The sequence below is a fragment of the Suncus etruscus genome, chromosome 7 (genome assembly GCF_024139225.1).
Source record: "Suncus etruscus isolate mSunEtr1 chromosome 7, mSunEtr1.pri.cur, whole genome shotgun sequence".
Lineage (NCBI taxonomy): Eukaryota > Metazoa > Chordata > Mammalia > Eulipotyphla > Soricidae > Suncus > Suncus etruscus.
In genome coordinates, this window is record NC_064854.1 from 56,534,927 (window position 1) to 56,549,535 (window position 14,609).

Below are 14,609 nucleotides of genomic sequence, written 5' to 3' on the forward strand. Positions count from 1 at the left end.
CTAGACGATCTTCACCCAATATTTCTGCAAAGTTGCACGCAAAGCACCCCAGAGCGGCCCATCCAATAATCAACAAATCCAAGTAGAGTTGGGGGCGAGAGAGAAGGGAGCGAACCCCCCTACCCGGGCGCGCGCGCGCACACACACACACACACACACACACACACACACACACACACACACACACACACACACACACACCCAGCTCCAAAGAAGAGCCCTTGGAGGTGCATCGCAGCTTGTGCGCGCGCGTGTGTGTGTGCATGTGAGCGCGCGTGTATGTGTGTGCTTGTGCGTGTCCTTCCCGAGCCACCGGGACGCCGGCGCCGAGAAGCAAAGACTTTGCACCGCCCGCCGGGGCCGGGGCGCGCGGACGGCCACGGCGCAGGTAGAGGAGCCACAGGAGCGCGCTCGCCGGGCTTGGGGAGCGGCCACCAGCTAAGGGGGCTGACCTGATTCCAGGGAACCCTCGCTCCCTTCCCCCCATCCCTTCTTCCCGACGTCCTCGCTCCTTCTCCCCACCACCCCACCCCTTCTCCATCCCCCAGACCAGCAGCTCCGGGAAACAAAGAACATAGAGGGGGGGTGCTCTCCAGGCTGGGAGCGGAGCCGCGGCACCCCGGCGATCGGAGAGGCCTAGGGCTCCCCCGTGACATCTCCCCCGCTTCTCGGGCTCGCTAGCTAGCTCGCTCTCTCCCTCCGCCGGGAGGAAGGCGGCCGGGGCTCAAGATGGCTTTGGCCCGGCTCTGCGCGCTGCTCGCCTGCTGCTGCTGCTGCTGCGCGCCCGGGGCCGTGCGGGCGGCGGCCGGCGGCGGCGACGTGGACGCGTCCAAGGAGCTGGAATGCAAGCTCAAGAGCATCACGGTGTCGGCGCTGCCGTTCCTGCGGGAGAACGACCTGAGCATCATGCACAGCCCGTCGGCCGCCGAGCCCAAGCTGCTCTTCTCCGTGCGCAACGACTTCCCCGGCGAGATGGTGGTGGTGGACGACCTGGAGAACACGGAGCTGCCTTACTTCGTGCTGGGTGAGGACCCCACTGCGCGCTGGGGAGTGGTGGTGGTGGTGGTGGTGGTGGTGGTGGTGGAGGGGGAGATCGAGGCCCTTTGGTCCCCACCCCCCGTCTCCTGGAGCTACATCCTATTCCCCCATCAAGACATCTCGGCTCCCTGGAACCGCCCCGCACTCCAGACCCCCCTTCCACCCATTCACTCCCCACCGCATCATCCTGAACCCTGGAGATCTGGCAAGACCCTCGTCAACTCCCCACTAGCGCCGATGGGAGCGGGCTGTAGGGGATTGGGGATGACTTCTAGGCTGGCCCAGCTAGGATGCCAGCGCACCCGGGCACAGGCCTTTCGCCTGCTGGGCACCACGCTCAGCTCCCAGAAGCCCTTGCTGGTCTCTCGCGCGCGCCCTGGCCACATGGTCGCTCTGCGCCCGGCGTCCCTCCCTCCTGGACCCCATCCACATGGGTTCAGCCTTTCCTGGGGGCCCAGGAGGGGATGCTGACCACCTGCCCCAGGCTTTCCAGGCTATTCTGGTTCTTCCTCTGACAGCCGCACTGCCAGCTCCTCCCTGCACACATCACCATCCAGATTTTGGGGTTCATCCAAGTTGGGGGTCTCAGCGTGAGGGGGCTTTTGTTGCCAAGACTACCTAGATGGAGACATTCCTGGGGAGGTTTTGCACCCCCTCACCCACAGACACAGTCACTCTTGGCTTTTGCTCTCACTCACTTATTGCTTCTATATCCTAATTTCTCTCTCTCTTTTTAATTTAATCTTATTTAAAGCATTGTGATTTACAAAATTACTCATACTTAAGGCTTTTTTGTTGTTGTTTGTTTGGGGGACACACACACAGCATGTGTGCCCAGGGATTACTCCTGCTAAGCACTCAGGAATTACTCCTGAGGCCAGAGCCATATCACAGCAGGTAGGGAGCTTGCCTTGCATGCTGCTGACCCGGGACTAGGGACCAACCCCGGTATACCATGTAGTCCACTGAGCCTGCCAGGAGTGATTTCTGAGTGCAGAGCCAGAGTAACCTCTGAGCGCCATGGAATGTGGCCTACACCCTCCCCCCAAATAAAAAGAAAAGCTGGCAACCTCAGGGGACAATATGGGATGCCAAGGATCGAACCTGAATCAGCCACATGCAAGGCAAGTGGTCTACCTGCTACTGCTATCACTTTGGCCCCACATGCTTAAGTTTTAGACACTTACAGTGTTTTAGTATCAATCCCACCACCAGGATCAACCTCCTCTAACAGTGTTCCCAGAGACCATCCCATATCATCTCCCTGCCCCTCTCTTTTTCTTTCAAAAAACTTTTGGGTGATGGGCCGGAGAGAAAGCATGGAGGTAGGACATTTGCCTTGCATGCAGAAGGACAGTGGTTCGAATCACGGATTCCATATGGTCCCCTGAGCCTGCCAGGAGCAATTTCTGAGTGTAGAGTCAGGAGTAACCCCTGAGCACTGCCGGGTGTGACCCAAAAACAAAAAAAAAAAATGGTGGTGGGGGGGGGGGATAATGCTAAGGGCTTACTCCTGGCTTTGTGCTCAGGAATTACTCCTGGCAGGCTCTGGGGACTATATGGGATACTGGGAGTTGAACCCAGGTCAGTCGCATTCAAGGCAAGTGCCCTCCCTGCTGTCCTGTCACTCTAGGCCCCTAGTCTAATTTTCCTTAAGCACCAAACATCTTCAGTTACTAGTACCTCTTCATCCCTCCAAATCATCCCTCTTTTTCACTAGCATGCAGCCAAGGTGGGATGGTTCCTTTCTGGCCAGCCAGCTTCTTGCAAATCCACCACACACCACACAGATCCTAACCACGATTCACCCCAGTTTTCCTCAATTCTTTCAGGGCAGAAGTTACCCTCTTTCTTGAGCGATTCTTCTTGAGCCCAGATGACCATATAGGGCTAATCGGAACCTGGGGGGGATCCAGTATCCAATAGACCCAGGAGATGAGGTCCAGCCTCTCAGTCCTTCCCAAATAGAATATGTTGGGGGGGGGGCGGCTGTTGCTTCCACCAGTGGAAGAGGCCCTCCTATTTCCATCAGCATGCAGGTCTTCATCCCTAAACATTAAGGTGATGAAAGCCCCCTTTGTGCAGCCCCAAATAGAGACATGTTTTCAGAACCGGTGCTGTGAAAAAGTTGGTTCCTAGAGGGAGGCCAGGGAAACCTGCTAAAACCCAGTGTTTGCCTGGTGCCAGGTGTGCCTAGGAAACTTGCAAAAGCGTCACACACCTATGAGCTTGCCCGAGCACTGGAGGCCAGCGGCTGCTGAAAACTAATATGATTATTCCCCTTATTCAGGATTCTGGGTGGCAGTCATGTAAGTGGGTGGAACTAAGCATGAAACTAAGGAAAGAGCCTGTTTACGCCTTCTTTATGATTCTACACAAAGAGGGTCTTTGGTGCTATCTGAAAAAAAAAAAAAAAAAAGAATGGAAATTTTTCAAATTCTACTCCCTGATTTTTTTGCAGTTCCTTCTGAAGATTGCTCTGTGCACAGCAAAAGCCCAGATGTGAAGGGGAGAGTTTGTGGCACCTCTGCCCACTGCTGCACCCTGTTGCTTTGCTATAGTAACTCTCTACAACTTGGCTTGCACACCTGGGTGGCCCTCTCCCATAGGGGCCAGATGTATTTATCGAAAACACCAATTGTCACTGCATGTCCTCACCCTGGCAGGGGGTTCTCATTTAGAGGTGCCACTCCAAAAGAGGGTCCTGATTTTTCTGACCCAAATTCCCAGGGAGAAGCAGGAATGAATTTCTCAGGATCCACCATTCCCCAAAAGTTCACTTTGTAAAACAGCCATAGTTGAACTGGTCTCCCATGAACTTAAATTCCTCCAGGAATCTGCCTATTTTGTTTCAACATTTGCAAGACATGTGCTTTCCTACCCTACTATCTCTCTGGCCTTCAGGAGAAAAATCTTAATAAGCAAGGGAATGCATATAGTGGCTTAGATCAGCATCTTTCTGCAACAGCCCCCAAATCTGAAATCCTTGTTGGGTCACATTGGCAGTGCTTAGGGGTTGCTCCTGGCTCTGTGCTAAGAAATTACTCCTGATGGGTCGCCAGGAACCCTATGGGGTGCCGGAGATTGGTTGAATCTGGATCAGCTGCATGTACAAGGCAAGGGGGCCCTACCCATTCTACTATCTCTCTGGCCCCTGAAATCTTAATACAGCGCCTTTAACTGGCTTTAGTCACTGGCTTTAATAATCTGGCTCTGGGGCCGGAGAGATAGCAAGGAGGTAAGGCATTTGCCTTTCATGCAGGTCATTGGTTCGAATCCTGGCGTCCCATATGGTCCCCTGTGCCTGCCAGGAGCAATTTCTGAGCATGGAGCCAGGAGTAACCCCTGAGCACTGCTGGGTGTGACCCAAAAGCCACAAAAAATAAAATCTGACTCTGTCTCACCTTTTGAGTTTCAATGTGGGGTGGGGGGATGGGGGAGAAGTGCAGCATACATGGGGGCAGGCCTCTGGGTCAATGTGATGCCCATTGGCCTTCTCATCTGCTGGCTTCCACAGACTCACCCGACCCTCAGCTTTTGTTAATTCGCAGTTGAGGAAGGGTTTAAATTGGATGCAGATGGCGCTGGTGCCAGTAAATGCTGTGATTGTGGATATATGACCCACTTTCTGTGTGGCTATTCATTCATCTCAACTTTCAGAAACTCAACCAAATTTGGCAAGGTCATCTGGACACTAAGGTATCTGCTCATTTAAAATATGTCCATGTGCGTCCCCTCTTGCCCTCTCTAGAGATCTGAAAAGGCTTTTTGCCAGATGAGTTAATTAAAATTTCCCATCTCCGCAGAAACTTCCGTGTTCAAAGCCATAGACGCCGAGTTCGGAAGGATTATATGATTTGGGGACAGTCGAGGAAGGGAGGTTTGCAGGGCTGTGTCCAGGAATGTGTGTCCCCATTTTCATCTATATTTGGAGGGTCTCTACCCTTCTCTGTGCTCTGCCACTGGAACTTGTGTGAGGATGAGCAGTACGACCCTGGCAACTGCATATCTTGCTTATTGGAATTATACTTGAGGCACCAGGTCTGTGGATGGACAAAGATTTTTCTGGAAAGAGCCTGACAAGCCACAGAGATGTGAGGAGTTCTTGTGGGTGACCTGAGTTTTGCATCCATTTCCATCTAGGGTGGTGTTCAGGATCTGGAGAGGTTGGATCGACAGTTCTGATTGACTAAGCCAACCTTTGATGGGACCAGAACTCAGTCTAGTTCCATAGATTCCAAAAGCTGGTTTCTGAACTTGTGTTTTCTATGCCATCATTGACTTTTCAAGGGCTCGTCTTTCTCATGGCTGGGTGGCAAGAACTATGGAAGGGTTGAAAGGAAAATCTCCTCTTAGGAAAAAAAAGGACAGGGCCCGGAGAGATAGCACAGCGGCGTTTGCCTTGCAAGCAGCCGATCCAGGACCAAAGGTGGTTGGTTCGAATCCCGGTGTCCCATATGGTCCCCCGTGCCTGTCAGGAGCTATTTCTGAGCAGACAGCCAGGAGTAACCCCTGAGCACCGCCGGGTGTGGCCCAAAAAAAAAAAAAAAAAAAAAAAAAAAAAAAAAAAAAGGACCAGGAGCTGGAGAAATAGTACAGTGAGGAGGGCACTTGCCTTGTTCACAGCCAAACTGCGTTTAACCCCCAGAATCCCATATGGTCCCCTGAATACCACCAGGAGTGATTTCTCAGTGCAGAGCCAGGAGTAAGTATTGAATACTGCCAGGCATGACCCCAAAACAAAACAACCAAATTCAAACAAACAAAACATAGTAGAATTAGAGCCCTGCTGTTTGAGTAGCAGTTACTAAGTATTTTTGTGTGGGTTCAAATCAGTAAGTGGTCTCACCCTTGCTAAACATTTGCCTAGTTCGAAGCAACAGTTTGGCTAATTTCCTCCCATCTCTTTCTCCATCACCCCATGGCTTAGAAACATAGATAGCAGGCAGGGAGGGAGGGTATTTTGCCTTGCACATAGCCAACCCAGATTTGATCCCTGGCATTTTATAGGATCCCTAAGTACCTCCAGGAATGATATTAGAACATTTCTGGGTATGGTCCAAATTCTAAAAACTAAAAATAAATAAATAAATATAAAAAAAACCCAAAATCCTTAGAAACTTAAAAAAGAGCAGTAAGTCAGGTGTTTGTTTCATAGTAAATTGATTCGTATAGGAGGATGGCTCATCCTAGATTTGGGGGGCATCACTGCTGAGTATCTCAAGGTGGGCTCCTAAACAGGGTGGGGAAAACTCAAGTTTGCAAAAAGGGGTTGATTATCTGCACGTGACACAGAGTTATTAGGAGTTGATTCACTCACAAAGTGGAGCATATTTTCCACCAAAGGCATTTTTGAATGCAGTAGGGATGCATGCTAATACACTTCAAAAGCTCTTCTGGAGACTCTCAGAGGACTTTACTTCCAGTTTATGGGTGCTTTAGAAGGAAAAGTTTAAGAAGGTGATTGCTTTATTTCTCACTAGAGGCAAGATTGAGATCTGCTGTTCCTTGAGTGGCATAATTTTAATTCTATTTATTTATTCACCTGCCCTTTGCTAGTTATGTGTGTGTGGGGGTGTGTGGGTGTGGTGATGATGGCCATGCCCACGGGTCCCAGGCTTGGTGGGCTGTGGCACCAGGAACTTCAGATATTAATGCCACTAGCACACTGCTCTGCACATGTGGGGTGGTGAGACTCGGAGTCATAGCCTTCCACCTACCTAGTGGGCAGGAGAGCTGCTCCTGGGCCTTCAATATAGTTTTATTTACTTTGTTATTAAATTTGTTTTTAAGCCATACCCTGTGGTACTCAGGACTTATTCCTGGCTCTGTACTCTGGAATTACTCCTGGTGGTGCTTGGAGTATCATATGGGATACCAGAGGTTGAACATGGTTTATCCAGGTGCAAGGCAAATAGCCTACCTCCTGAATTATAGCATCAGCGCCTTAAATTGTGTGTGTGTGTGTGTGTGTGTGTGTGTGTGTGTGTGTGTGTGTGTGTTTGGGCCATACCTGGAGGTGCTTAAAGGTTATTCTTGGCTTTATGCTCAGAAGTCATTTCTGGTGGTGCTCAGGGGACTGTGCTCAATGCCCCTTAAATTTTTATTTAATTTAATTAACCATGATTTACGAAGTTATTTGTAGTTGAGTCTATTTCTTTTTTTTTTCTTTTTTTGGTTACATCTGGCTGCACTAAGGGGTTACTCCTGGTTCTGCACTCAGAAATTGCTCTGGCAGGCATGGGGGCCATATGGGATGCCAGAATTCAAACCACCATTTGTCCTGTATTGGCTGTATGCAAGACAAACGCCCTACCATTGTGCTATCTCTTTGGTCCTGTTGAGTCTATTTCAACACCAATCCAACCTCTAGCATCACATCCATTCACCATATTCCCCCAGTCCCTTAGAAGACATAATATATTGTTGTTTAAATTAATAAATAAGGCCCTTAGGATGGAGCCGGATGAAGGTGGATGGAGGGACCTTTCTCAGCCATCCCAGGACACGTGGCTGCATCCCCCTCCAACTGGCAGGTATCTGGGTTTAGGAGAATGGCGGGCAAAAATCTCATTCACAAGCAGGCATCAGGAAATATCAGTTTTATTTGCTCTGGCCAACATATGTGGCCTATAATCTTAAACCTATTTAAGCATGGCCTTGTCGGCTTGCCCTACGTCTAGCTTTCTTTCAGCCATCTCTCGCCCTACGTCTAGCTTTCTTTCAGCCATCTCTCCTCTGACCTCCATTTAGGCAAAATCCAAATCCGGCAAAATTCGTTTTGCCCTTGAGGCCAAACCTTTTATCATCTCCCCCAAACCCCTTCCAGGAATGGTAAGGTCTTGCAGGTAGTTACATGTAAATCCAGGGTGAGGCTACAATATATTATAACTTTTTTTTTGTTCTTTTGGGGGGCCCATACCTGGTGGTGCTCAGTCAGGGGTAACTCCTGCTTTGCAGTCAGGGATCACTCCTGGCAGGCTTGGGGTTCCCTATGGGATGCTAGGGATTGAATCCAGGTCAACCGTGTGCAAGGCAATTGCCCTCCCTGCTGTGCTATTGCTCCAGCCCCTGCCCCACCTTTTGTTTTTTTTTTGGGGGGGGGTCACACCTGGTGATGCTTGGGGGTTACTCCTGGCTCTGTGTTCAGAAATTGCTCCTGGCAGGCATGGGGGACCATATGGGATGTCGGGATTCGAACCACTGTCAGTCTGGGATCGGCTATGTGCAAGGTCTACCCCTGTGCTATCTCTCTGACCCTTCTAGCTCTTTTATTTTTTTAAGGCTAGTTGAAAAAAAAAAAGTCTTTCTCATGTTATGAACAGAATAGGCTGCAGGGACATGCTACATTTTTGTTTGCTTTTTAAATTTAATTTTATTTATTTGGGGGGAAACCCCAATGACTGATACCCAGGAAGTCCTGGAGTCATTCATGGTGCTAAATGGCCTGAGGAGATGTTGTTCTAACCCTGTGCTATTGGGAACAACCTAGCACCATTTGTTCTGGGGGACCCCAGGGTGTCAGGGATTGAGCTGTGTCTTGTGTAAGAACCTCTGACCCTTAGTTCTTCACTTTGACACCAAGTTCAAATCTCTGCACACAACTGGCAGAAACCCAGGGGAAGTTAAGGACTTCGGCTATTTATTTAATGTGTGTGTGTGGGTGGAATGGGGGTTGGCTATACCCAGCGTGGTGCTCAGGACTTACTGATGCTTCTGCTCAGGGATCACTCCAGGAGGGCTCAGGGGAACCCTTTGGGATGGGGATTAGCTAACTGGGTTAGCCTTATGTGGAGGAAAGTGCCCTCCATGCTATATTGTCTCTCCAGCCCCAGGCGATGGTGATTTCTAGTACATCATTTTGTCGTCTCTATATATATTTTTTGATTTCAAAGATGAACAATGTACCATTCTTTTTATTTTACTTTATTTCACATGTAATCTGATACTTCGAGGGTGGGGGGAATGTATCTGTATGGACCCTTAGGAACAAAATTCAAAAAAAGATGGCTGGTAATCTAAATTAAAAGGAGAACTTAAAAATTTTTTTATTATAACACCGTAATTTACTAAATTGTTCACAATACAGTTATTTCAGGCACTCAGTGTTCCGGCACTGACCCCACCACCAGTGTCACTTTTCCTCCACTAGTGTCCCTAGTTTTCCTCCCACCACCCTAGTCTGCCCCCCTGCAGGCACAAACAAATTTACTTCCTATTGTTTGTTACAACACAAAGGCAAATGGAATGATCAAAACTTCAATCAACCAGGGTCAATTTGAAATGATTGTTCTTTCTCTCCATGGCGTTGCTAATGTCTGTGTTTGAGGATTTACTGGGTTATGGTTGGTACTACTTGAGCTTCTGTGTTACTGTTTAGGCTCCCAAGCTTTCCCAAGTCTTCTATGCAACTTTCCCATCAGGTTGGCTGTGATCATACTGGGCTGACACTACTGTAAAATTAGAAGGTGTGGCAACATATATGGTTTCTTGGTACTGGAGCTATGAAGCTGGAGCAATTTGGTCTCTTGTCAGCTTGATGGGGTTCATTGGCAGAGCTGGCTTGTTTCTGTTTGAGGGTATTGGGTGTGACTGTGGGTTGTTGGGCATTCATGGAGAAAGGGGATTCTGTCCATCCCCATCCTGAAAAGGCCTCAGAGTTGTCAGCCCGGACCAGTATACCTGGGTTAGAGTTGGTGGCATCATATTCTTCTGGAGATTAGTTGTGGGACATAAAATATTTCTCTACTTATAAGATGGCAGGTATGCATGGGGCTTGACAGGAGTGTATATATATATTGGTTCACACCCAACGGTGCTCAGGGGTTACTCCTGGCTATCTGCTCAGAAATAGCTCCTGGCAGGCACGGGGGACCATATGGGATACCGGGATTCGAACCAACCACCTTTGGTCTTGGATCGGCTGCTTGCAAGGCAAACGCCGCTGTGCTATCTCTCCGGGCCCAGGAGAGTATATTTTTTAAATTTTGGCCACACCCAGTGGTGCTCAGAGTTATTCCTGGCTCACATTTAGAAATCATGCCTGGCGGTTTTGGGGGGAGATCATATGGGATGCTGGGGATTGAACCCAGGTCTGCTACATGCACAGCAAGCACTCTCTCTGCTGTACAATCATTCTGGCCCTTAATGGAAAACTTTTAGAAAACAATGTGATATTCTAGAAAGCATTGAAAATTAGAATGCTGCAAGCCCTACCCCCAGCTATAAATACCGTTTGAAGAGAGTTATTAGATAGGTATTCAATATTCAATACAAGGAATATACCAAATACCATGTAGCAGCAGGGTTGATCAAAGCAAAACCCAAATGCAAGCCAGTAATCATCTATAGGAGGTGTGTTGGGTCCAAGGTGTTAAAAGTTTTCTTCTCTGCAATATCATCAGGCCATGAAAATAAATGAGTTGCAGCCGCCTATAACCAACCTGGTTAATTTCCCCAAGGTAATTTTAAGTGAGACTAAGCAACTCACTGAGAAATCCATCCCATTCCAATTTTATTTATATCAAATTAGAACTAATGGTAGCAAGATGCTTATAGACGCACTCAGATAGTGATGAAAAGCAAAGATCCAGCTCCAGTAGCAAAGGGGGTTCGCCCTGGTGGGAAGGGGAGATAATGCGAAGGAGAAGGAAAGAAAGAGCTTTCCTATGTTCTGGCAATACTTGGCTCTTTCCCCCTTTTTTATTTATGTGTTTATTTATTATTTGATTTTGGGGCCACACTTGGCAGTGCTCAGGGGTTACTTCTGGCTCCGGGAATAGGAATCACTCTTGGTGGGTTCAGGGGATCACATGGGATGCCGGGGATTGAACTTGAGTCAGCTGTATGCAAGGCAAGTGCTCTACCTGTTGTGTTGTTACTCTGCCCCCCCCCTAAAATGAATAAATGAACATCTTTTTGAAGAAGTGGCAATTCCCAAGCAGAGTTCAGGTGACTCAGGGATTCTCCCCATAATACTGTTGATGGGGCTAGTCAGTTCAATGTGAAGTGATGGTGATGGTACCTGATAATTCTTTAGGGTCTGTTTCCAGGGCTGAACCTGGAAATACCCAGAGGGTTGATATAGTGAGGGGCTCTTGCTCAGATCCCTCTACTGTCTCTCAGCCCCTAAACTCCTTTATTGATTGAGAGATTGGGGGCCACACCTGGCAGTGCTTGGGGAAGGCCCAAATGCAGTGCTGGGGGAACGTTGTCTTCCTCGCTCCCACTGAAAATGGCTCTAGGCTCATTTTGTAATATCAACACCTTCCACCGGGCCCGGAGAGATAGCACGGTGGTGTTTGCCTTGCAAGCAGCCGATCCAGAACCAAAGGTGGTTGGTTCGAATCCCGGTGTCCCATATGGTCCCCCGTGCCTACCAGGAGCTATTTCTGAGCAGACAGCCAGGAGTAACCCCTGAGCACTGCCGGGTGTGGCCAAAAACCAAAAAAACAAAACAAAAACAAAAACAAAAAAAAACACCTTCCACCATATGAATCAGTCATTATCTGATGTTGTGTGTGTAAGCAAACTCTTTTGTATGTTTGTATGTGCTAAGTGTGTGTACGTGTCTGTGTAAGTGAACTTATGTGTGCATGTGTATATACGTGTGTGAAATTGCATGTTTGAATCTTTGTGTATCTGTATGCATGTGTGTATGTATGTACTTGTGTCTCTGTATGCATATATGCACATATGTTTGCATGTACACACATGTGTGTATATCTGTGTGTGCATTTGTGTTTAAAGTTATTTTGTTTCCCTCTGATCATCTGACTTTAGCTGAAGTGAAGTTCTAATCTGTTCTGCCATTGCAGTTTCTGATCCTTTGGCTAATGATCATTGTAGGGATCATTCTAGCCTCCCCATTTGCTTTTCTCTGTCCTTATGGGAGAGTCCTCTTGCTTCCCACACTCTCAACCCTTGTTCTATTTCTCCCCCTTTCCCACACCTTACAGACTGGCTCATCATCCCCCCTCTCTGGGGAGGAATTTCTCTGAAGAAGCACTTGTCATGTCCTAAGGACAACTTGGTTTCTCGCTTGTCTTACAGGCTCCAGTTCTTTTCCAGATTAAAAAAATTTTCTTTTTTCTTTTCTTTTCTTTTCTTTTCTTTTCTTTTCTTTTCTTTTCTTTTCTTTTCTTTCTTTCTTTCTTTTTTTTTTTTTTTGCTCAATACCAGGCCCCCAACCACTCTAGTGAGATCATGCTCAGAATCTGACTGTTTTGGTTAATTTTGGGGGGATTCACTCTCAACTCCAGGATCACTTCCAGCAATGTTCTTGCACACTTTCATGTGTTGCCATTGGGGGCTGGGGTCAAATTCTGCTCCCAAGTGGCAAGTGTATGTGTTCAGCCATTCAACATCTCCCCAACCCTAATGTTGGGTGTTTGCTTGTTTGGTTAGTTTTTTGGCCACCCCTGGCAGTACTCAGGGCTTACTCCTGGCAGTGCTTGGGACCATATGGGACACCAGGGGCTGAGTCCATATTTGCTGCATACAAGGCAAGTGCCCTCCCACATTGTATTTTCTCTCCATCCCACCCCATGCTGTGTTTTATCTCTTTCATTCTAGTGTTCCCTAAGTTCCTCAGAAATTTATTTCCTTTTTATTTGCAGACACTAATTTTATCTTTTTGGTTTTGGAGCCACGCTTGATGCTCAGAGCTGATTCCTACTCTGGACTTAAGGAGTACTCGGGAGTTTATATGGGATGCAGGGGATCGAGCCTGGGTTGTCTGTGCAAGGCAAAAGCCCTCCCCACTGGACTATCTCTCCCCCTCATTTACATACATTAAAATTGCCATGTCCCAGAGCTCTTTATTCTAATTTTGTTTAGTTTTGGGGCCATATCCAGCTGTACTCAGGGCTTACTCTGGCTCTGCTCAAGGATCACTCCTGGCAGGGCGTGAGGGACTGTATGCTGTGCCAGGGATCAAACTTAGGTTGACCAAGTGCCAGGCTAGTGCCCTCCTTGCTATACTATCTCTCCCTGCTCTGGGTTCCAGAATTTTATGGTCTTGAGTAAATGCATAGTTCCATCTCTCCACACTTTACTTGCTGGCTAACTCCCTCACTGCCTTCTAAAAAACAGCTGCCTTTCATCTCTCCCCCTGGCTTTTCTGTCTCCAGGTTTTTCCCTTTTTCAGAATGTCCCAAACTGAAGATTCCACAGTTTGTAGCACCTCATGCTGCCTTTTTAGCAGGATGCATTGAAGACTCTTGAAAAGCTCATTTGCTTTTATTACTGTATAGTAGTCTGTCGTCTGGGTCTGCCTGTTCTGTTTACCCAGATGCCTAGTGAAGGACATTATGGTGGCTGCTGGCCTTCTGTATAGAAATGCCACCAATACAGGGCCAGAGCAATAGTACAGCAGGTAGGGCATTTGCCTTGCTTGTGGTCCACTCAGGATGGACCTGCGTTCAATCCCCTGAGTCTACCAAGAGTGATTTCTGAGCACAGAGCCAGGAGTAACCCCTGAGTGCCACCAGGTGTGGCCCAAAAAAAATTTAAAAAACCAACCAATCAACCAACAAACAAAGAAATGGTCATCAACATTGGTCCAAGGACTTTGCTTTTTAATTTTTTGCAGTCATTTTGCAGTGGGTTAAGTCTATCACTCTTATCAATTCATAACCCGTTTTAGTGTATTTTTTTTTTATCTTTTTGAGTGGCCATACCAGCTATGCTCAGGAGTTATGCCTAGCTCTGCACTCAGGAATCATTCCTGGTGGAGTCAGGGGAGCTTATGGAATGCTGGGGATGGACTGGGTTGGTCAGGTGCCAGGCCAGTGCCCTCCCTGCTATGTTATTGCTTTGGTCCCTATGGTAAATTTTTGCTATTTTCTTACAGTGGTTTCTTTCTCTACCAGTTTCTTGGTCTTTATCTCTACTTGAAATTCTTACCTACCTTTCCCCAGAAATAGTCTAATTCCCTTAAGCATTTGTCCTTTTATCCCCCACCAAGTGTTCTTGTTTTGTTTGGGTTCACATCCAGCTGTGCTCAAAGCTTACTTCTGACTCTGTGCCCCCAAGAACACTCACCCCTCCCTCCCTACCAATCCCTCCCAAAAATTGTGGGCCTCAATTCTCCCATACTGTTACCTTTGGCTCTGTGTTGCTACTTCACTGTGTATCTTGAAAACCCATATGAGAGATACGATTCTGTATCTGTCCCTTTTCTTTATGACTTTACTTAGTACCATCCCTTCTAGCTCCATCCCTGTCAAAAAAAATTGCATCCATTTATCTACCCATCTACCTACCTACCCACCCATACATCAATCCATTTTAGCTATCTGTCCATCTATCTATCCATCCATTCACCAATTCATTCATTTATTTATGCACATCCCCACCCATCGATCCATCAATCCATTGATCCATCCATCCAATCGCTCATGCATCCAGTTCATCTAAGTGACATGCTTGAAGAAAGTAGCTGTAAAGCCAAAGATTATTTCTGATTAGAACAACTGGGGAAAAAGGGGGGTGAAGGATCCCCTTTGGTGATGAGTGAAATTAAAAAAAATTTTACAGTAGTTTCCTTCTCTGCCAAATGCAAACATCTC

The 14,609-nt window shown here is 47.7% G+C and overlaps 1 protein-coding gene across 1 annotated transcript in view; it reads left to right on the plus strand.

The window, feature by feature from the left end:
* Positions 1–713: 713 nt before the first annotated feature.
* Positions 714–14,609, plus strand: part of ASTN1 (astrotactin 1) — a 185,348-nt gene continuing 171,452 nt past the window's right edge. The window contains exon 1 of the mRNA XM_049776415.1: positions 714–1,024. Coding sequence (XP_049632372.1) covers positions 730–1,024 — 295 coding nt within the window. The 5' untranslated portion in view covers positions 714–729. The remainder of the gene's footprint in view (positions 1,025–14,609) is intronic.